The sequence below is a fragment of the Bos taurus genome, chromosome 2, assembly GCF_002263795.3.
Source record: "Bos taurus isolate L1 Dominette 01449 registration number 42190680 breed Hereford chromosome 2, ARS-UCD2.0, whole genome shotgun sequence".
Classification (NCBI taxonomy): domain Eukaryota; kingdom Metazoa; phylum Chordata; class Mammalia; order Artiodactyla; family Bovidae; genus Bos; species Bos taurus.
In genome coordinates, this window is record NC_037329.1 from 120,526,545 (window position 1) to 120,549,203 (window position 22,659).

At 50.5% G+C, this 22,659-nt stretch overlaps 1 protein-coding gene across 3 annotated transcripts in view; it reads left to right on the forward strand.

Moving 5' to 3' along the window:
• TRIM62 (tripartite motif containing 62) overlaps positions 1-22,659 on the forward strand; it is a 37,847-nt gene that overhangs the window by 11,561 nt on the left and 3,627 nt on the right. For all 3 annotated transcript variants that reach the window (XM_005202933.5, NM_001205835.1, XM_025001537.2), the window contains 3 exons: positions 4,038-4,133; positions 9,156-9,412; positions 10,524-10,639. In XM_005202933.5, the coding sequence (XP_005202990.1) occupies positions 4,038-4,133; positions 9,156-9,412; positions 10,524-10,639 (469 nt within the window). The remainder of the gene's footprint in view (positions 1-4,037; positions 4,134-9,155; positions 9,413-10,523; positions 10,640-22,659) is intronic.

Genomic DNA, 22,659 nt, shown 5'->3' on the forward strand with positions numbered 1-22,659 from the left:
CTGACCCAGGGATTGAACCAGTGTTTCCTATAGCTCCTGCACTGGCAGATGGATTCTTTACCACTGAGCCAACTGGGATGCCCTCTTCTCCCCAGACAATGTGGAAATCCTACAGAGGGCCCTGGGGAGGAGATGCAGGAACACATCCATTCTGGAGAACCATCATCCCAGCTGCTCTGTGGGGCAGGGAGGAGCCTGGAGCCATGGCCCAGAAAAGAAGTGATAAAAACTGAACCGGGGTGGTGGGTATAGAGAGGAGAGGACAGATTCCAGGGCAAGCCCGATGACCGATTGGATTGGTGACTGGGCCATGTCAAGGGTGACTCCTAGATTTCTGGCTTGGGTAGCAGCAGGGGTAGGGGGTGTGCCCTGCACAGAGATGGGGAACATGAGAGGAAGGGCAGTTTGGGGTGCCATATCACTATTCCAGCTTTCACTGTGATGTAAATGTCTCTGTCCCTGTCTCCCACCCTCCCACCCAGCCCATCTACACACCTCCTGAGGCTTCATAGATTGGGACTCGCCCCCATCCTTCTCCCTGTCACTGACACAGCAGCATGTGGGGCCCAAGGAGGCCTCATTCAGCACATGTTTGTGGATGGATGAAAGAGTGTTCCATTGCTCCTGGGATCCTGTTGTTCCCTGACCCTGAAAGCAGGGAGGAATTTGGCCATGTCCCTGGGGTGCCCTGAGCAATGTGAAGAACGTGGCCTCCAGGGCAGTTTTCTCAGACAATCTGAAGAAATGCCTGAGTGGTTGGGTCTATGAGGGCCACCAACCGAGAGAGTTGTAGCATTTGGTTCATCTCCTCAAACTCTGCATCTCAAGCAGACTGTCCCAAGCTGGACAGACCCAAGGCCATCAGGGAGGAGCAGTCATTTTGTATTCGTAGGTGAACGTGATCTGTCTATTCCAGTGGCTCAGATGCATGAGAATCTATTAGGAATAACTCCCAACTGTTAGTAATAGAGAGCTGCCCAAAGTAACTGAAATTAGGTGAGGGTGTATTTCTCTTCCACGTAAAACAGGTCTATAGGAAAATAGCCCAGGCAATGGTCTGCCAGGGCCAACTTGCCCCAGTTCCTGAGAACTAAATGTGCAAATCTTGTCTCAGCTCTGCGTCTGATGACCTCACTTGGAGAGCTTGAAATTGGCTTTGAGGGAGCCTTTACACCATGGAAATTGGCCAGCGCTATAAACTGAAGCTGTTTATCTTTTTTACAGAGGGCAAGCTTCCTAGCACATCCCTGAGTGCAGTGATGGTGTGGCTAACCCATCAGAGACCCAGGCTGCTTCTTCCTTCTGTTTCACTAGTTTCGGCCTGTCATATCCGCCTTTCTGGTTGCCTTATGGCCTGAGATGGTACTAGAGTTCCAGTCGTTAATGTCTGTGCAAGCTCTCTACTCCCATAAAACTAGCTATTCCGAGTTTTCTATCTAACTTGTATTTTCAAGGCTGGGTCTTCATCCTTCACCTGTCATCTGAGGTGTGCCCTCCATAGAGAAGCCTTCTCTGACACCCTACTAAATTCATCACCCATCCTACGCGGCTTTATTTTCACTAGAGCATAGACCATGTGTGCATGCTGTGCTGCTTCAGTTGTGTCTGACTCTTTGTGACCCTATGGACCATAGCCTGCCAGGCTCCTCTGTCCATGGCATAGACTATAATGGATAACTATCTGAAGGCTTCCCTGGTGGCTCAGTGGTAAAGAATCTGCCTACCAATGCAGGAGATGCAGGTTCAATTCCTGGGTCGGGAAGATCCCCTGGAGAAGAAAATGGCAACCCACTCCAGCATTCCTGCCTGGGAAAACCTATGGACAGAGGAGCTTGGAGAGCTACAGTCCATGGGGGTCACAAAAGAGTCAGACATGACTTAGTAACTAAACAACAATATTATCTGTCTTCCCCACTAGACTGGAAGATCCCTATCAGTAGGGACTATGTCTGTCTGGTTCTCTGCTCTGTTCCCAATGCCTCACACTGCCTGGTACATCATAATTGCTCAATAACTATTTGTTGAGTGAATAAGGGATAGTAAGCACAGATCATTTTGTTTTCTACATGCTTCCCTTAGCGTGTCATTGTGACCATTTTCTCACGTTGCTATCTAGCCTGTAAAATTAGTTGGATTAGATGTTTTCAAGGGCTCTCCCTGCTCTGACGAGACAAGTGATAAGGAGGTGGGGTGAACAGGTAAGTCAGCTCCCTGGCACCACTCACACCCCAGGCTGACTAGAGAGCCCAGGCCAGAAGCTATTTCCATGGAGATTCACTCCCAAAGAAAACTTCTTGGAGCCTGATTTCAATGCCAGGCCATTGATGGGTGCAGGGGAGATAGAAAATGGTAGGGTAAGCCCGCCCTGCATGGGGATGGATGAAGGACAGCCAGAACGACCAGCTGTGATAGCATGGACTAAATGTCCAGAAGTACTGGGAGCCAGGGCCTCCCAGGTGGTGCTAGTGGTAAAGAACCCACCTGCCAATGCAGGTAGACATAAGAGACACAAGTTTGATCCTTGGGTCGGGAAGATCCCCTGGAGGAGGGCGTGGCAACCCACTTCAGTATTCTTGCCTGGAGAATCCCATGGACAGAGGAGCCTGACAGGCTGCAGTCCATAGGGTCGCACAAGAGTAGGACATGACTGAAGCGACTTAGCATGCACACACTCACTGGGAACCATCCATCTCTATGCCCCATTCATTCATTTGACAAATAATTATTGAGGCCCTACTGTACGCTGGGCACTATCCTAAGTGCTGGGGATAGAACAGTGAACATGTCAGTCAAGACTCTTGCCCTCCTAAAACTCACATTCCAGTGGAGGAGAGGAACAGTAAACACACTGTCAGATAAATAAGCAAGATCGTGGAGACCATGGAACAGGATGCGATGGAGGGTGGAAGGGATGCCACTGTGCGGGGCTGGTGAGGCAAGACCTCTCAGAGGAGGCAGCATCTGAGTTGTTACGTTAATGCTATAGAGGAATGGGCGGGGAGGGGGCGGGTGGCTGTGGGGTTGTGGATCTGAGAGTGAAGTGCACCAGGCAAAGGAAGCAGCAAGTGCAGTCACAGGGCTGAAACAGCCCAGAGTGAGGAACAGGAAGATCGCTTTGGCTGGCTGGGATTGATGGGGGAAGGATGGTGGAGACAGCGGTGGGACGAGCATGAGGTCACTGAGACACTTGCTTCAGGCACAAAGCTGAAGCAAATGCCCCAAAACTCAGTAATCAAGATGAATAATTTTTAATGAAATTTTTAAAAATCACAATTAATGCCCAAAAAACTGCATGATGAACAAAATATCAGATTTGTAAATAGAAACAAGATGACTAGCCATGTCTTACTGAGCCATATTGGAACCAGAGGCAAAGGAAAAATTAGTCATAATGATCCTGTCCTTTAAAATTTTGACATGTTGTCTATCATGGATTTTTGTTGTTGTTCATTACTGAAGAAAATTCGTCACCTGGTGTCATGATCATGGTCTCCAGAACTAGACTTCCTGAGTTCCAATTCTGGCACTACCTTTCCGTGCTTAGCTGTAAGTTTGGGGTTATTGGGAGGATTAGATGACCCCATACAAGCTAAGGTCTGAGGACAGTGCCTAGCCCAGTGGAAGTGCTCAGAGGATGTGGGGAGTTTGTCACAGCCCTGGACAGTGGTACGGCCTTGGTTCCTGCCAGAGGATTCTAAGCAAGGAGTCTTGACCAGCACATCAGGGGGTCTGAAAGTATGTGGAGGTGGATTGGAGACTGGGGGGCCAGAAGCTCCTAGAATGGCCCTAGTGGAGGCTGTTACAAAACTCCGGATGAAAGATGGGCACAGACTCAGGAGATACTTGGGAGACAGACTCTACAGGACTTCGTGGTTGTTGAACTGTGACGGGAGGAGGGTGCTGGGGCAGGGGAGGCACGGGGTCAGGACAGCTTCCAGCGCCTGCAGCAGTTAGCCCTGGTCTCTGCATCACCGTCACCAGGAAATACCGGGCTGGCTCTGGCCTGCTCTGCCATTCCTGTCTTGTCTGTGTTCCAGAGGGAGCTGAAGGAGCAGCTTCAGGCCCTTCAGGACAGTGAGCGGGAGCACACAGAAGCGCTGCAGCTGCTCAAGCGACAGCTGGCAGAGACCAAGGTGAGCCTGGCCTGGAGGTGGGGGCGGGGCTGCCAGAGGTGGGGGTGGAGCTTCGTGGAGGCGGGGCCAGTTGGGCACTTGAAGGGCGGGGAATCGAGCCTGCTGCGGGGGAGGGGCTTCGAGGGTCCGAGCTCCAGGTGAGAAGGGTAGGGCATGCGAAACGTGGAGGCTGGGGCTTCTGCGAAGGTAAAGGGGCAGGGACCTTCTCCCAGATGACAGAAGGAAAGGATATGGGCTGGTGCCCGGGGTTAAGGATAGGATCCTCGCTCCCTGCTTTGGGTGAAATTTGAGGTGGGATCAGGGACCCTCTAGGAAAACCCTGACGTCCTACCGGACTGGAAGAAGGTACCTAGTCTCTTTTTCCTCTCCTGTTATTAAACACACCCATTTTCAGAGTTAGCAATCCCTCCAATCTCTTGGAGACAATGTTCCCTCCAAGCCCTCCTGATGATTTGTGGCTCAGCCCTGGTATAATCTCCTCTCCGAAACTCTGATGAAGATATAAACAGTAGGGGCAAACCCTGCAGGCTTTGGATACGATGGTCTCAAAAGAAAAGTCTTTTTCCTTGAGCCGAGAGGAAGGCTATGGGGTCTGATCCAGGCACTCCTTGCTGTGTGACTTTGGGTAAACTGCATACTTTTCTGCACTCTTAATCTTGCCATCTGTGCAGCAGGGACTCTGCCAGGCTCTGTCCAGCCATGCTGTTCTGGACCTTAGCACACTTCCAAGGGGCTCCTTCCAAGTCCTCCACAGATATCTCTCTAACTGAGCAAGGCTTGCTTTACTCTCTGCTGTCCTTCTGGGACCACGCACCAGGGACCTAGACCTGGCTGCTAAGCTCTTGGGTGATTTTATTGACCTGGTAGCTCAGTGGTAAAGAACCTGCCTGCCAGTGCAGGAGACAAAAGAGAAGTGGGTTCAATCCCAGTGGGTCGGGAAGATCCCCTGGAGGAGGGCGAGGCAACTCCCAGTGTCCTTGCCTGGAGAACCCCATGGACAGAGGAGTCTGGCAGGCTACAGTCCATGGAGTCGCACAGAGTCGGACACGACTGAAGTGACTTAGCACACACAGCACAGTGCTCCATTTGCAGAGATGCCGCTGCCAGCAGCAGCTGGAGGCGAGCCTTAGGAATGTTCTGGGCCTCCAGAGGTCACTGGAGAGGCCATTGGAGATTCAGACTTGTGCCCCAGCTTGGCTGCCAACCCACTGTGGGGTCTCAGGGAGGTCATGACAGACATTTCTTCAGAGAACATTCTGGAGTGCCTCCAGGCAGGCCCCTCAGTGGGCAACAGATGAGAAACAGACCCAGAACTCCGGCATCTTTGCTTCTCACAGCCTCAGTTTCCCACCTGCAGGGGAATCCGGTACCTCTCAGGTGAAGAGAAGCAAATGGAAGCCTCTGTCTGGGTGAGAGGGGAATATTATGGTCTGTTTTTCTCCCCAGCATTCTGTTCTTCTCTCCAACCACCCCCCCTCCATTGTTTTTCTCCACTGACCTCTTCTTCCCCTGCCTTCCTGTCCATCTGTCTACCTCTGGGGGGTCCTGTGGGGCCACCTTCCCCTCCAGTTCCCCCAGCCCTGCTTCCTGTCTGGACTGGGGTGTTTATACAAGAAATGCCTATGGATGCTTTGGAGGTCATATTTCACCTGGTGCCTGACTCGGCTCAGCTTTCTTGCGGCGCCTGCCCCTCCAGTGGCCCGGCTTGAGGGCCCGTCTGATCTCCCTCCCCGGGCCCAATGTTTTCCTTGGTCGGCCCTGACCGAGTGACGCATTCTTGGCAGGGTATTTTTCTGAAACGGCCCCAGCTCCTCCGAGCCCCAGTGTGTTCCCAGGGATATGGTGGGCTGAGGTGGGGGCTGCTTTCCCAGTCGAGGCACTGAAGGGATTGGGGGTGGGGCAGGCCTGGCTCTGTCCTAGAAAAAACTAGAGTAAATGGGGCACACCAGTTTAGCTGAATCTTTCTCTGTGCTGGGAATTGTGTTCCCCATCCATTGTCCTGCTGAACTGCACAGAACGCCACCTCCATGAGCACAGGATTCCCCAGAACCGATACACTGTCCGGCACACAGTAAATCAGTTCAGTTCAGTCACTCAGTCATGTCCGACTCTGCGACTCCATAGACTGCGACACACCAGGCTTCCCTGTCCATCACCAACTCCCAGAGCTTGCTCAAACTCATGTCCATTGAGTCAGTGATGCCATCCGATCATCTCATCCTCCGTCGTCCCCTTCTCCTGCCTTCAGTCGCCTCCTGCCACAATTGTGCCTTCAATTGTGCCTGCTGCCACAATGATAAATAGTTGTGGAACAAACGAGTGAGGAAAAAACACACCTTTTGAAGTAGGAATTGTTGTCTCCATTTTATTAGCAAGGAGACTGAGGCATAGAGAGATTGTGGGACATGCCTGAGGCCCCATGGCTAGTAAGTAGCTAATTGAGAGCTAGTTCTGTCAGATCATAGGACATATTCCAGCCTCACGCTGGGTTGTCCTCAGCAAGATCTCTGGCTCTGTGGTCTGCAAGCCGGGGAGGCCTAGAGAACCCATTAGGGACATACTTAGGGCTCCTAGGGTGGCTGTCACTCTGATGTTTCACTTCTGAGCTGCCCTCTCCCAGCTTCTTTCTCTCCTCTTGTGTTGGAGACACTGGGCCCCCACCAAGAAAGATGATGGAGTCTGCACCCACCTCTGCATATCAGTCTTGGGCGAGACCCTTCCCTCCTTCACCATTCAAGCAGGTTCTGACTATCAACCTTGTGCCAGGCCCTGGGATGGGCACAAGGAGTGCAGGGTTAAGAAAGATGTCATTCCCACCCAGGAGGGGTTCATTCATTAGCTGGGGAGCCACATAAAACGTGGGGCAGCATATTAAGAATATTTACAAAATATTGGGAACATTTAGCCTGTTTAACTGGCTTCAAAAGTTAGGGAAGGTATCACAGAGAAGGGAGCTTTTGGTCTGGGTCTCACAGGATGAGTAAGAGTTTGCCAGTTGAATAAAGCATTTGCTGGGGGAGGGGTCCACTCTAGGTGGGTAGACTTACAGTGCAATGGCACTAGAGTGGTAAGCTGGGATTAGAGTAAGGACTTTGAATTCCGGACTAAGGAATTTATCGCTGTACTAGTCATTAAGGCGCCAAGAGATGTTCCTGAACACAAGACTGACTGTGGCCCAGTTTGCACTTTAGAAGGATCACTCTGGTAGCAAGTTTGTTGGCAAAGATTAGGTGTAGTTGACACATTAAACCAGTGAGTTGGTGGAACCCAGGGGCATATGTGGAGGAGGCAGGTGGAAAGATGACTGTAGCGCTCAGGAGACATGTAAGGCCTTCAAGATGGATGGATCTGGAAAGCAGCCTCAGAGCAGCAGGAGTTGAAGACGAGGGAGGACATGTCATGTATGAACAAAAGGAGCAAGGACTGGATGAGTCCTCAGGAACAGGGATGGCAGGGAGGCAAACCAGAATTCTCGATTGGTAGAGGCTGGCTGTTGGGCCAAATGCTGCTGCAGACTGGCTGAGGAGGAGCCAGAAGGGCTGGCCATGAGATTTAGGGTTCTTTGGAGGCAGCAGCAGGTGGTCCAGGGCGGGCAGGCCCCATCTTCCCCACCATGACCTGCCGCTGCAGGAACCTCACCTTCCCTGGGTGAGGGGGCTCCAAGAGGCCACAGGCAGCCTGGCCCCTCATCCCCAGCCTCTCCCTTCATCACCCCCTTTGTCTGCCTGGCGAGCTGGGTGGGCATGCGCAAGGAGGCTGGCCCACTGCCAGCAGCTCTTCCTGCCGGCCCACAGCCACGACCAGGAGGGAACAGGCCCTAATTGAGCCTTTGTGGAGCTTCCCACAGAGCCCTGGGCACTGAACATAGCGGGGTCTCTGACTCTGTGAACTCCCAGTCAGAATCCCACAAAGTCAAATTGCAGAGGCAGGCCCCACATGCTGCTGCTGCTGAGCAGCGCTTTTGTGTCCTGTGTCATCCTGCCTCTTGCTGTCCCCTCAGCCCGCCCCCCCCTCCACCCCCAACTGACATCCTGCTCACCCTTCAGGCCCCAGCTCAGCAGCCATCTCTCCACGAAGACTTTACTCTCCACGAACAGGGATGTGCCTGTTCCAGTGTTTAAATAACCAGGCTCTGGGGCTGTACCTCAAACAACGTCATGTACGTTGTGAACCTCCCCTCACTTATCGTAGCCCTGCAATGTCATTGTGTTACCCTCTTCCCAGATAAGAAAACCAAGGTTTAGAGATACCAGGCGACTAAAGTTGCCACAGCGGGAGACCCAGTGCCCTTGGGCACTGAAGCTATCTATGCCTTTTACCACTCAACCCCCCCTTGGGCCTGGCAGTGCCCTTGGAGACAAAGAGAATCAATCAAGTCCATGCTTATCTTTCTGTGACAATGGCTTTAACCCCCAACTCTTGTTCCCTGGCAAGAGGGTCTGGGGGTAGTGGGACAGGTTGCGTGACCCCCAGACTTGCCCAGTGTGTTGCCATTTATAAAGCTCTCTGACATCTGTGACCTCCTTGGCATCTTTGCTTAGGCTGCATGAGTGATGTTTTTTAAAAAATAAAAATTTCCCTGTCTCCTAGACTGAGCTCAGCATCTGCTCCCTGCCCATCCCCCCATATCTCTGGCCCACTTCCTCATCCCTCCCGTCCCCAAGCCAGAAATCCAGATATCATCCTCACACCTGTCTCTCCTTTACCCTTACAGCCAGTCAGTTGGTCACCAGGGCCACCGAGGCTCCCCCTACAGATGTCTTTCAAGCCATGTCCGTCTGCTGCTCCTCTAGCTCAAGCCTCATTGTCTTGCCTGGACCACTTCATTTGTTTCCTAACGGAGACTTTGTTGTCCCTGATCAGGCCAGTTCTCTTCTGCCGCCATGCTTTTTGCCATTTCCTCACTGAACGTACCTTTCCCGCCCTTTTCTCTCTGCGTGCCAAGACCCTCAGTTTCCTCCTCTCACACAGGGATCACCCCGTCCGTTCTCCCTGACTAACCCCTGATGACCGTGTTCACAGTCTTCCACCAAAAGCCTGCGGACCACCATCGGGGAGGCGTTCGAGCGGCTGCACCGGCTGCTGCGGGAGCGGCAGAAGGCCATGCTGGAGGAGCTGGAGGCAGACACGGCTCGCACGCTGACCGACATCGAGCAGAAAGTCCAGCGCTACAGCCAGCAGCTGCGCAAGGTGCAGGAGGGGGCGCAGATCCTGCAAGAGCGGCTGGCCGAGACCGACCGGCACACCTTCCTGGCCGGCATGGCCTCGCTCTCCGAGCGGTGAGTGCCTGCCTGACCCAGAGTCTTCTCCACATGGGGCACCCCTCCCCGGCCCCTGTAGGATGCAGGGAATGGAGGCGGATGGGGGTGGTTAGTGGAGAAATCATTCATTCAGATCTCCATCAAACACACAGGACATCTGCTCTGTGCCATAGCCTGGGGTGAAGGCTTTGTGTACGCACGCTATTTTATACATCATATTTATAATCCTATAAGATAGTACTTGTTTTGCGTGATTTGTATTATAAATATACATTTTATAGTATTTATCATAACATCTTTACCCTACTAGCCCCTTGGAGGTCGTCACCGCTGTCATCCCTATTTCACACATGTAGAAACTGAGGCACAGAGGAACTGGAGCAACTGGCAAAAGCCCTTCATCTAGTACGTGGGGGAGCCAGGATTCAAGCCCAGGTCTCTGGTTCCATGGCTACCTTTAATAATAAAACTTGGGACTTCCCTTGTGGCCCAGTGGTGAAAACTCCTTGTGCCCACTGCAGGGGGCAGAGATTCCATCCCTGGCTGGGGAACTAAGATCCCGCATGCTGCATAGTGTGGCCCCCCCAAAACAACAAATAAATAAAACTTTAAAATAATAATAACACTTAATTATTGGTTTTCCCTTGTGGCTCAGCTGGTAAAGAATCTGCCTGTAATGTGAGAGACCTGGGTTCGATCCCTGGGTTGGGAAGATCCCCTACAGAAGGAAAAGGCTACCCACTGGAGAATTCCATGGACCATATAGTCTGTGGGGTTGCAAAGAGTCGGACATGACTGAATGACCTTGACTTTTACTTTCAATGACCAGTACTGATAGCTGATGTCATGTATTGTGTTGACCATGAGGCACACACTGTGCCAAGCGTTTTACATGCATTAAGCCTCACAGTGTTCACAAGCCTAGGAGGCAGGTGTTATCATAGTACCCATTTTAAAGATGAAGAAACTGAGGGTGATAGCTAGAGAGTTAGGAAGTGGTAGAAGCAAGCAGTTGAGTCTGGGTATGGCAGACTTCCCACGCATGGCCTCTCCCTATGCCAGCGACCCTGAAGGTGCTGGGACGGGAATCCAGCCCCCAATGTGGTCTTCTCTCTTGCTCTCTTTCCAGGCTCAAAGGGAAAATCCACGAGACCAACCTAACCTATGAAGACTTCCCAACCTCCAAGTACACAGGCCCCCTGCAGTACACCATCTGGAAGTCCCTGTTCCAAGACATCCACCCAGGTAAGGCCCTTCCTGCCACTCACCAGAGGGCCCAGGAAGAGGCAAGGATCATCACAGGTTGGAGCTGGATGGGCCACTGCCCAGTCCAGCCCCCTGCTCTACACACAGCATGGGGGCAGGGAAGAGGGATGGGAAGGGTGCCTTAATAAGCGCCTACTATGTTTCGGGGCCTGTGCTGGGCACCTGCAGTAGCTCAACCCAGGGAATCTTTATAATGATACAACTCCAGGAGGTTGGTTCTACTAGTGAGCCCATTCTCTAGATGAAGAGACTGAGGCTCTGGGCTGTTCACTCATTCACTCTATGAGTACAGAAGAGATCAAGCACCTGCCTCATACCAGGCACTATTCTAGGTACTGAAGATAAAGCAGTGAACGAAACAGGCAAAACTTCCTACCCTCGTGCATCTCAGTTACATCCTAGGGTGTGAGAGAGAAAGAAAACAAAATTAAATAAGATACATAGTTTATTAGATAGTGATAAAAGATGAGGAAGGAGGCTAACAGATGTTGAGGTAGGATAAAATGTTTAGTAGTGGATTCAGTCAGAAGACCTCCCGGAGAAGGAGGGAGTAAAGGCCTGAAGGAAGAAGGAGAAGAGTGAGCCACGTAGATACCCTGGCAAGAGTGCTCCTGGCAGTGGGAATGGCAAGTGCAAAGGCTCTGAGGCAGGAGCAGCTGGGCATGTTCAGGGAAGAGGAAGGAGACCAGTGTGGCTGGAGTGCAGTGAGTGAGAAGGAGAGTGGAGGTAGCAGTAGCCAGATCATGAGGGCCTGTGGGCCCAGGTGAAAACTTTCAATTTTGTGCTGAGTGAGATGGGAGCCAGTGGAGGGTCTGCGACAGTAACGTCAAGTAATGTGAGTTTTTAAGTTCTTGAAGTATTCCTCTGGCTGCTGAGTTGAGAATAGATGCGAGGAGTAAAGGGTAGAGATCAGGAGCCTCTTGCAGTAATCCAGGTGGGAGGTGGTGCTGGCCTGAAGCAGGGTGATACCAGTGCACATGGTGAGACGTGATTGGATTTAGGATCCATACTGAACAGAAAGCCAACAGGAGTTTCTAATGCACTGGATCTCAGATGTGAGAAAGAGGGAAAAAAAAAAAAGGAAGACTACAATGATTTTGGCTGAGGTGACCGGGAAGATGGAGTTGTAAGCATGCAAGGTTCGTGATGCCAATTAGATGTCTCAGTGCAGATGTGGAGAAGGCAGTGGAAATGACACGTATGCAGTTCAGGAGGAGGGTCTGGGCCAGTGGTGTCCGCATGTGGACGGTACCGAATGAGCCAGGAGGAGATCACCTAGGAGGTGAGTTGAGGGTAGAGAGAAAAGAGAGAGGACCATGCTAACAATTGGAGCCCTGGGGTCCTCCTAGAAGTCAAGGACAGGAAGGGGACCCAGTCAAGGAAACTGAGAAGGAACAGCCAGAGAATAGGAGGGAGACCTGGTCCATCCTGGAAGCCAAGTGGAGAAAGTGTTTCGAGGAGGGGAAGTGGCTGGTGGTGGCCAGGCTGCAACGCCAAGTGTGGGAGGATCAGCACTGACTGTTCTCTTGGTCCTGATGGCCTTGACAGGAGCCGCTCTGGTGGAGCAATGGAGGCAAATCCTGATTAGAGGCCATCCTAGAGAGAATGGGAGAGGAAGTGGGGACAGTGCTTTCAAAGAGTTTTATTTATGGGAAGGAGAGAGTGTGGTGGGAGCCATTTAAGATAGAAGAAATGATAGCATATTTGGGGGGAGGGGGGCTTTCCTGGTGGCTCAGCTGCTAAATAATCCACCTGCAAAGCAGCAGACCCTGGTTCGATTCCTAGGTTGGGAAGATCCCCTGGAGGAGAGCATGGCAACCCATTCCAGTATTCTTACCTGGAGAATCCCCATAGACAGAGGATCCTGGCAGACTACAGTCCATGGGGTCGAAAAGAGTCGGACATGACTGAGCAACTCAGCACAGCACGTGGGGGAAGTGGGGCACAGAAAAGATGCAATAGAAAAAGGTAGAATTGAGGATGAATGAGAGAGCATTGCTGGAGTGCTGTCAGGTGTGGGGTCCACCCCAGCCTCTGCTGGGAGCCCGCAGAAGGTAGAATACATGGGCACCGAAGCAGAGGGGCAGGTGGTGGGAGCTCGTGGGAATTGTGTTCTGATAGCTTTGCCTTTCGCAGTAAGGTAGGAAGCAAGATCATCCGGTGGGATGAAAATGGGAGGTTGGCTGAGAGGGGAGAAAGTCTGAAATGGATTTCTAGTAGAATCAGTAGACCCTGGGACTCTGAGATCAACACCTTCCCAACATTACACAACCCACCAGGGATCAGTCTAACCTACTGGCAGCAGGGAACCTTCTGTGTTGAGTCAGGCGCAATGTCCAATAGAGAGGAGACAAGGATGCAGAGGAGACTAGTCCCTAAGAGATAGACACTATTATTATTTTTTAGATGAGGAAACTGAGGCACAGAACTGTTAAGAATTGGTCATGGTCATAACCTGGTAAATGGTACAACCACGATTTGAACCAGATCCATCAGACCCAAAGGGTGTCCCCTTCCTTACTAAGCCTACCAGGCATTCTCTGGCCTCATACCACCAACCCAGGAAGGCTGCTGGGGAGGCTGAGGCTCAGAGAGGCTCACCGATTTTCCCAGGTCACACAGCAATCAGAGCTCTTTGCACCTGTCTGGATTCATTCTTTCAATCTACAAACATTGGAAGTCCTTTGAGGCACGTTCAGGAGAGACAGATGAGACAACAGACCCTGACAGTCCATGGGAAAAGGGCCATCATGAGGGACTTATACAGGGCCATGGGAGCCCAAGAGGCAACAGGAAGCTCTGGGTGGGTCAGGGAAGGAGCCAGGGGAACACTGAGCAGATGGTGTTTGCACTGAGCACTGAAAACTGAAGGTTTTCCCACTCAGGGAGGATTCGGCCTAGAGGTATCCCCAGACAGTCCCTGGCATTGAGAACAATATACGCAGAGAAGCATCCCAGGATGCTCACGATTGGCCTCCAGGTACAGATGGAGAAGGACTGAGGATGATCACTGAGGGTGTGTGTCGGACAGGGATGGGGCTCCCCTCTAGGTGATTGAAGGCCGCCTCTGATGCATCATGACCAATTTCACAAAGAGGAAGGGATACCTCCTAGTACCCTTTAGTCTGGATCTGTGCCCTCGTTGACAAAGGGGGCAGTAGTTGGGGGAAGGGCCCATTTTCCAGCCAACTGGGTAGGGCTCTGGACTATCCTCCTGGGGTGGGGGTGGGGGGGTCTCTGTGTGCTCCCAGCCTTGGAGGGACCTTCACAGTGGGACCCAGCAGGATGAGGGCCACGCATGGGTGAAGCGGCATAATTCAAAGAAGCAAGAAGCCCAGCCAAGGGTCCTGACCCCTCCCCTGACCCAGGGAAGCCCCTCAGGCAGATGGTCTCAGGAGCTGATTTATCTCAGCTGCCACCTGCCCCACCCCCGTCACAGCTCAGCAAGGCAATCCAGGCAGTTAAACCTTATATATCAAGGCACTGTGAGATTTGGGCCCTGCCAGTCTCTCCTTCTCCTTCTACATCACACCCAGACACACCGAGCCATCTTCATGTCTTACATGAGCCATATTCCCTCTCCTGCACACTTTTCTCACTTTTGCACAAGCAGTTCCCTTAACCTAAACCCTTGACACAAACCTCAGTCTTTGAGAACTAACTCCTACTCTCTTTCACATCGTAGTTTATAAACACCTCCTCTGAAACGCCTTCCTGGATTTCTCCAAGTAGCCCTGGGCTTTCCTGGTCTTGCTGTCTTATTAATGTCTGCATGGCTGTCTCTCTCACTAAGCTGTGAGCTCTAAGAGGTCAGGGGCTGAGTCTGATTCATCACTCTACATCCCCAGCAGCCAGCGCAGTAAATGTTTGTGGATGATTGAATAAAGAAATGAATGAGTCCTGGTCTCAGTTCTGTTACTAGAATAGCCTGGTATTAAGTAGGTGCTCAGTGATTATTTGTTAAATGAAGGAACTTGCTGCACATCCTTGGATAAGTCCCTTCCTCCCTCCAAGCCTCTGTTTCCTCCTCTATTATAGGGATACTAGTGTTCCCTGGATAAGGCGATGGCACCCCACTCCAGCACTCTTGCCTGGAAAATCCCATGGACGGAGGAGCCTGGCAGGCTGCAGTCCATGGGGTCGCTAGGAGTCGGACACAACTGAGTGACTTCACTTTCACTTTTCACTTTCATGCATTGGAGAAGGAAATGGTGACCCACTCCAGTGTTCTTGCCTGGAGAATCCCAGGGATGGGGGAGCCTGGTGGGCTGCCGTCTATGGGGTCGCACAGGGTCGGACATGACTGAAGCGACTTAGCAGCAGCAGCAGCAGTGTTCCCTTCTTGACTCCCCCACAAGAGAGCAAACGGATGTGGGAATTTGCATTGCCCCAGGGCAGGCTTTCTCAGCCTCAGAACTATTGACATTTGGGGCTGGATAATTCCTTGTCTTGGGAGCTGTCCTGTCCATGGTAGGATGTTTAACAGCATCCCTGGTCTCTACCCAACTAGATGCTACACACACATACACACCCAGATGTGACAACCAAATATATCTCATTCATTGTCCAATGTCCCCTATGAGGCAGATCCACCCCAGTTAAGAATGACTTCCCCAGAGAAAGCAGCCTGTAGCAGAGGGGCTGAGAGAGCCCCAGTGTGTGCTCTGAACATCCTGCCAAGGATAGCAGCCCCTGGGGGTTCAGAGAACAGTGGCCTGGTTAGCCGGGCCTCTTCCTTTGTCTGTAGGGCCTGTGAAGCCACTCTGGCTCTTCTGCCAAAACCAAGGCCCTTTATGTCTAGATGGGAGGGGCAGGCGCCCCCAGGGACCTAGCCCTGGATTCTAGCAGCTTCCTGCCTACCTGCCTTCCAGTTCAGGCTTCCTACTGAGTCACCAGAGAATTTTATCTAGCACCTGTTACTCCCCTGCTCTGGAACCTCGACTCTCTACCTCCCACCCACACCCCTGCCCCACCCCTCAGCTGACACTGGAAATCCTCCTCCAACTGCCTGGCCTGACTGCCCCATCTCCTGGGCACCAACTTCCTCCCCACCCAGGACAAGTGGCCATTGTCCAGAGGACACCAGACACTGCTTCCTTTGCTCCTGCCACCTCCCTCTCTGGGCTGCTTTCTCCTCCCCCTGCTTATCTGAATCCAATCATTTTGGGTTCCAGCATATTCACTGTCAAGCTGTGTGACCCAGGGCAGATCTCCACCCTGTCTGAGCTTGTTTCCTCATCTGTGAAACAGATGGTGGAAGGTGTGATTTATGCCCACGGTAGGTAGGAGAATTAAATAAGATTATTTATTTGTGATAATAATCCTGGAACTTAGTAAACGAATGATACCTATTTCTTATGATTATCATGAATCATCAGATGTTCCCTCAGTCTTGCTGAACAGGCTTTCTGGGGCCTAAAGGAAAGAACATGAGTGAAAAGATCTTAGCTCGAGTTCTGGTTCCACATCCACCCCAAGTGGCAAATTGAGCAAGCCACTTAATTCAGAGAAATCTCCTTGGAACCTCAGTTTCCTCTTCTCAAAAACGGGTACAATAATTTGTGCTGCTGGGGCTGCTGTGTTGGTCTTATGAACTAGAGGATGTGAAAGTGGTTTTTTTTTAATGCCCTACTGGGTCCAGCTGAGGGCCTGAGTAGGCAGGAGGAATCAGACTTTTTAAAGGCCTGACCAGAGGAAAGAACTGATGGTATTTCTTGCTCTGTCAGGCTTCAAAGTTGTCCTTGAGAACAAGGAGGCACAAATGACTTGCTGCCCAGTCGTTGGAGCTGCTGGACTTTGGAGTTTCTCTGTTGCTTGGGTCGCTGCAGTATGTGGTTGATGGTGACCAGGAGACAGATCCGGGCCCCCTGCAGTCCACGCTCCTTCCTGAATGCCTTTTGACCTTGAGGTCTCAGTTCACTCCCTCAGTCTTTGCAACCCCATGGACTGCAGCATGCCAGGCTTCCCTGTCCATCACCAGCTCCCAGAGCTTGCTCAGACTTCTGTCCATAGAGTCAGTGATGCCATCCAACCATCTCATCCTCTGTCATCCCCTTCTCCTCCTGCCTTCAATCTTTCCCAGAATCAGTGTCTTTTCAAATGAGTCAGTTCTTCGGATCAGGTAGCCAAAGTATTGGAGTTTCAGCTTTAGCATCAGTCCTTCCAATGAATATTCAGGACTGATTTCCTTTAGGAAGGGTTGGTTTGATCTCCTTGCAGTCCAAGGGACTCTCAACAGTCTTCTCCAACACCACAATTCAAAAGCATCAATTCTTCTGCACTCAGCTTTCTTTATAGTCCAACTCTCACATCCATACATGACTACTGGAAAAACCATATCCTTGACTAGATGGACCTTTGTTGGCAAAGTAATGTCTCTGCTTTTTAATATGCTGTCTAGGCTGGTCATAGCTTTTCTTCCAAGGAGTAAGCATCTTTTAATTTCATGACTGCAGTCACCATCTGCAGTGATCTTGGAGCCCAAGAAAATAAAGTCTGTCACTGTTTCCATTGTTTCCCCATTTATTTGCCATGAAGTGATGGGACTGGATGCCATGATCTTAGTTTTTTGAATGTTGAGTTTTAAGCCAACTTTTTCACTTTCATCAGGAGGCTCTTTAGTTCTTAGTTATTCTTCATTTTCTGCCATAAGGGTGGTGTTATCTGCATATCTGAGGTTATTGATATTTCTCCTGGCAATCTTGATTCCAGCTTGTGCTTCATCCAGCCTAGCGTTTCTCATGATGTACTCTGCATAGAAGTTAAATAAGCAGGATGACAATATACAGTCTTGACGAACTCCTTAACCAATTAGGAACCCGTCTGTTGTTTCTTGTCCAGTTCTAACTGTTGCTTCTTGACCTGAATACAGATTTCTCAGGAGGCAGATAAAGTGGTCTGGTATTCCCGTCTCTTGAAGAATTTTCCACAGTTTGTTAAGATCCACACAGTCAAAGGCGTTCACATAGTCAATAAAGCAGAAGTAGATGTTCTTCTGGCACTCTCTTGCTTTTTCGATGATCCAGCGGATGTTTGCAATTTGATCTCTGGTTCCTCTGCCTTTTCTAAATGAAGCTTGAACATCTGGAAGTTCTCGGTTCACGTACTATTGAAGCCTGGCTTGGAGAATTTTGAGCATTACTTTGCTAGTGTGTGAGATGAGTGCAATTGTGTGGTAGTTTGAACATTCTTTAGCATTGCTTTTCTCTGGGATTAGAATGAAAACTGACCTTTTCCAGTCCTGTGGCCACTGCTGAGTTTTCCAAATTTGCTGGCACGTTCAGTGCAGCACTTTAATAGCATCATCTTTTAGAATTTGAAACAGCTCAACTGGAATTCCATCACCTCCACTAGCTTTGTTCATAGTGATACTTCCTAAGACCCATTTGACTTTGCACTCCAGGATGTCTGGCTCTAGGGCAGTGATTACTGTGGTTATCTAGGTCATGAAGATCTTTTTTGTATAGTTCTTCTATGTGTTCTTGCCACCTCTTCTTAATACCTTCTGCTTCTGCTAGGTCCATACAGTTTCTGCCCTTTAGTATGCCCATCTTTGCCTGAAATATTCCCTTGGTATTTCTAATTTCCTTGAAGAGATCTCTAGTCTTTCCTATCCTATTGTTTTCTTCTATTTCTTTGCATTGATCACTTAGGAAGGCTTTCTTATCTCTCCCTGCTATTCTTTAGAACTCTGCATTGAGATGGGTATATCTTTCCTTTTCTCCTTTGCTTTTCATGTCTCTTCTTTTCTCAGCTATTTTAAGGCCTTGTCAGACATCCACTTTGCCTTTTTGCATTTCTTTTTCTTGGAGACGTTCTTGATCACTGCCTCCTGTACAGTGTCACAAACCTCGTCCATAGTTCTTCAGGCAGTCTGTCTATCAGATCTAATACCTTGAATCTATTTGTCACTTCCACTGTATAATAGTAAGGGATCTGATTTAGGTCATACCTGAATGGTGTAGTGGTTTTCCCTACTTTCTTCAATTTAAGTCTGAATTTTGCAGTAAGAAGTTCATGATCTGAGCCACAGTCAGTTCCGGGTCTTGTTTTTGCTGCCTGTGTAGAGTTCCTCCATCTTCAGCTGCAAATATAATCAGTCTGATTTTGGTATTGATCATCTGTGATATCCATGTATAGAGTCTTCTGTTGTGTTGCTGAAAGAGTGTGTTTGCTATGACTATCGCATTCTCTTGGCAAAACTCTGTTAGCCTTTGCCCTGCTTCATTTTGTACTCCAAGGCCAAACTTGCCTGTTACTCCAGGTATCTCTTGACTTCCTACTTTTGCATTCCAGTCCCCTATGATGAAAAGGACATCTTTTTGGGTGTTAGTTCTAGAAGGTCTTGTAGGTGCTCATAGAACCATTCAATTTCAGCTTCTTCAGCATTAGTGGTTGGGGCATAGACTGGGATTACTGTGATATTGAATGGTTTGCCTTGGAAACTAACAGAGATCATTCTCTCATTTTTGAGACTACATCCAAGTACTGCATTTCTGACTCTTTTGTTGACTATGAGGGCTACTCCTTTCTTCTAAGGGATTCTTGCCCACAGTAGTAGGTATAATGGTCATCTGAATCAAATTTGCCCATTCCAGTCCATTTTAGTTCATTGATTCCTAGGAAGTTGATGTTCACTCTTGCTGTCTCCTGTTTGACCACTTCCAATTTACCTTGATTCATGGATCTAACATTCCAGGTTCCTATGCAGCGTTCTTTACAACATCGGACTTTACTTCCATCACCAGTCACATCCACAACTTGGCATTGTTTTCACTTTGACTCCATCTCTTTATTCTCTCTGGAGTTATTTCTCCTCTCTTATCCAGTAGCATATTGGGCATCTACTGACCTGGGGAGTTCATCTTTCAGAGTCCTATCCTTTTGCCTTTTCATACTGTTCATGGGTTCTCAAGGCAAGAATACTGAAGTGGTTTGCCACTCCCTTCTCCAGTGGACCACATTTTGTCAGAACTCTCCACCATGACGCATCCGTATTGGGTGGCCCTACACATCATGGCTCATAGTTTCATTGAGTTAGACAAGGCTGTGGTCCATGTGATCAGTTTGGTTACTTTTCAGAGATGCTTAAATGGATAGAGAACACACCTGGAGACCAGATAGGCTGCCTTGGCTCCTTCTTTCTGTTTGTGTAAAACGGTGTCCCAGGACCTAGAAAAGAGCTCTGACCTTTAAAATGTTGAACCCCAGGGGTCAGGATTTGTTCATTCTCAGGAGAGTCTGGCACCTCTCCTGAAAATAAAGGATGGGTGGAAGGTTTGCCAGTCCCCATACGGGGACTGACTTCTCAGAGTTCAGTTTGGTTCAGTCCCTCAGTTGTGCCCAACTCTTTGTGACCCCATGGACCGCAGCACGCCAGGCCTCCCTGTCCATCACCAACTCCCAGAGTTCACCCAGACTCACGTCCATTGAGTCGATGATGCCACCCAACCATCTCATTCTCTGTCATCCCCTTCTCCTCCTGCCCTCAATCTTTCCCAGCATCAGGGTCTTTTCAAATGAGTCACCTCTTTGCATCAGGTGGCCAAAGTTTTAGAGTTTCAGCTTCAACATCAGTCCTTCCAATGAACACTCAGGACTGATCTCCTTTAGGATGGACTGGTTGGATCTCATTGCAGTCCAAGGGACTCTCAAGAGCCTTCTCCAACACCACAGTTCAAAAGCACAATTCTGTCCGGAAGTACAGAAGGGAGTACCGAAGACAGGACCTCTTTTTATGAGGGGTGGACCTCAGCCTAGGTTTTAGGGTGCAAGAGCCTCTTAAGAATCAGGTCACACCCTCTGCCTAATAAGGATGCCAGGCCCTGCCCCTAGCCTCGCCCTTTGGGCTGTTGGACCCTGCCTACTGTGGATCAGGTCCCGCCCCCAGCCTCGCCTCTACTGCCGGAAATGACCAATGAACAGCAGACCCCGCCCCTGCTGCTGCTCCTGCTGCTGCTAAGTCGCTTAAGTCGTGTCTGACTCTGTGCAACCCCATAGACGGCAGCCCACCAGGCTCCCCCATCCCTGGGATTCTCAAGGCAAGAACACTGGAGTGGGTTGCCATTTCCTTCTCCAATGCATGAGAGTGAAAAATGAAAGTGAAGTCGCTCAGTCGTGTCTGACTCTTAGCGACCCCATGGACTGTAGCCCACCAGGCTCCTCCATCCATGGGATTTTCCAGGCAAGAGTACTGGAGTGGGGTGCCATTGCCTTCTCCGGACCCCGCCCCTAGGCCCACCCAATGAGTGGCGGGTCCTGTCCCTTGCGGCTCCGCCCCCAGGAGTTAGCACTCAGTACGGATTTCCTCCATCCTACAGCTCATCCCTGTCGGTCCAATCTCAGAACCACTGAAAACCCACTTGGCTGCCTCCTAGAGTGCCCTCCGTACTCATCAGTGGCACTGTAAGCGCCCACGTTGCCCTACTTAGACGTAAGAGTACGGAGCTGAGCCCTCCAGCGTGCTAGTCTCTCGCCCCCTCCCCAGCCCCGTCCTTCTTCTCCCAGCCTGGGTTCTGCCTGTCGCTGGTCTCCTCAGATCATCCTGGCACCTCCAAGGCACTCACGACAGCTGCCCACACCTTGGCATTGTGCCCATCTCCTGTCTCTCTTGCTCCTCTGCCACGAACACCTGAGTATGACCCACATTCCACAGCCAGAGGAGTGGCCCCATGTGTATCTGATTAGATTTTTCTTCTCTCCCGAGCTCCCCACAACACACACATACCTCCAACACCCCCTTCACCTCCTACCTCTTGACCCCACGGTGGGAACGCCCACATTCCATGTGGCAGGAGCCTTCTGGTCTGACAGGCTGCGCTGTGACCAGAGGACAGGGTGAAACGTTCCTCTGCTGACTCGGTGTCCTCCTCCTCATGGCTCCCCTCGTCTGTGTCTCTGGATAGAGAATTATGTTTCCTTTGACCTCTCTATTCACAGGGCTAATTGTTTCCATACAGCCCTCTGGCTTCTAAGAATAGGAAAGGAGGGTGTAACACTCAAGACTAAATTTATTCCTGACAGAGCTCAGGAAAGGAGCTTGCTCTAAGTCAATGGTCAGCTTTGTTAGTCGACTGAGAACAGGAGCACAGTTCGAGGACTGGCTGTCACTCCCTGTTAGAGATGATGGCCATCACTGAGGCATTTTATTTCTCTGTATACACACAGCCAGGCGAGGTGGCTGAATTTGGAGGTGATGTTCAAGCCAAGCATCATCATGGCCCCTCTCCACCAGATAATGAAAGCACCAGGGAGTCAGATGGAGGAGTCCCTCCTTTGCTCCAAGGAACTAGTGACAGAATTTATTCTTCTTTTCTCCCCTCTGTCTTACTCTGCTGTGGCAATGCTCATCCAGGCTAACAGGAGCCAATTCTCAATTCCTTCTTCTGGCTAGGCATCAGCTCCTTCAGGGGGGCAAGAGTAAACAGAGTCTTTGACAAGAGTTCATGAGACTTTGAGAGCCAAGCCTGCGAAATCAGTGTGGCCACCTCAGAGCTGGGTGTCCCAGCCTGCCCAAAGACCAACACAAGCAGGGTCAGTTTAATTTGGTGAGCCTTTCTGGAAACCTTCCCCATGCCAGGCTGTGGGGAAGATTGTATATGTCAATAAGTAGATGCTGGGCACGGGGCACACCAGGGAGAACCTGGCTGGAAGAGTACGTGGTCCTTGACCTCCTGGTGTACATGATAAGTTATGGGCACAGAAGACTATACTAGGTGTCGGGAGAGAGGCACAAACAAAGTTGAGAAATTTCAGAGGAAGCAGCCAGGAAGGCTTCCCTGAGATGAGCGCTGGAATTGAGCCTCATGGGGATGATTACAACAAGCAGAGGTGAGGTGGAGGAGGGAAAAGTCTGCGTGAAGGCTTAGGCCTGACTGGAAGGGTGAGTGAGAGGTAGGCAGGAAGAGAAGGCTGGGGCTGGATTGCACCTGGTCTTGATTAGTCCTGGCTCTGCCAGTGTTTGCCTGTGACCTGAGACTAGTCAAGTCTCCTCTCTGGGT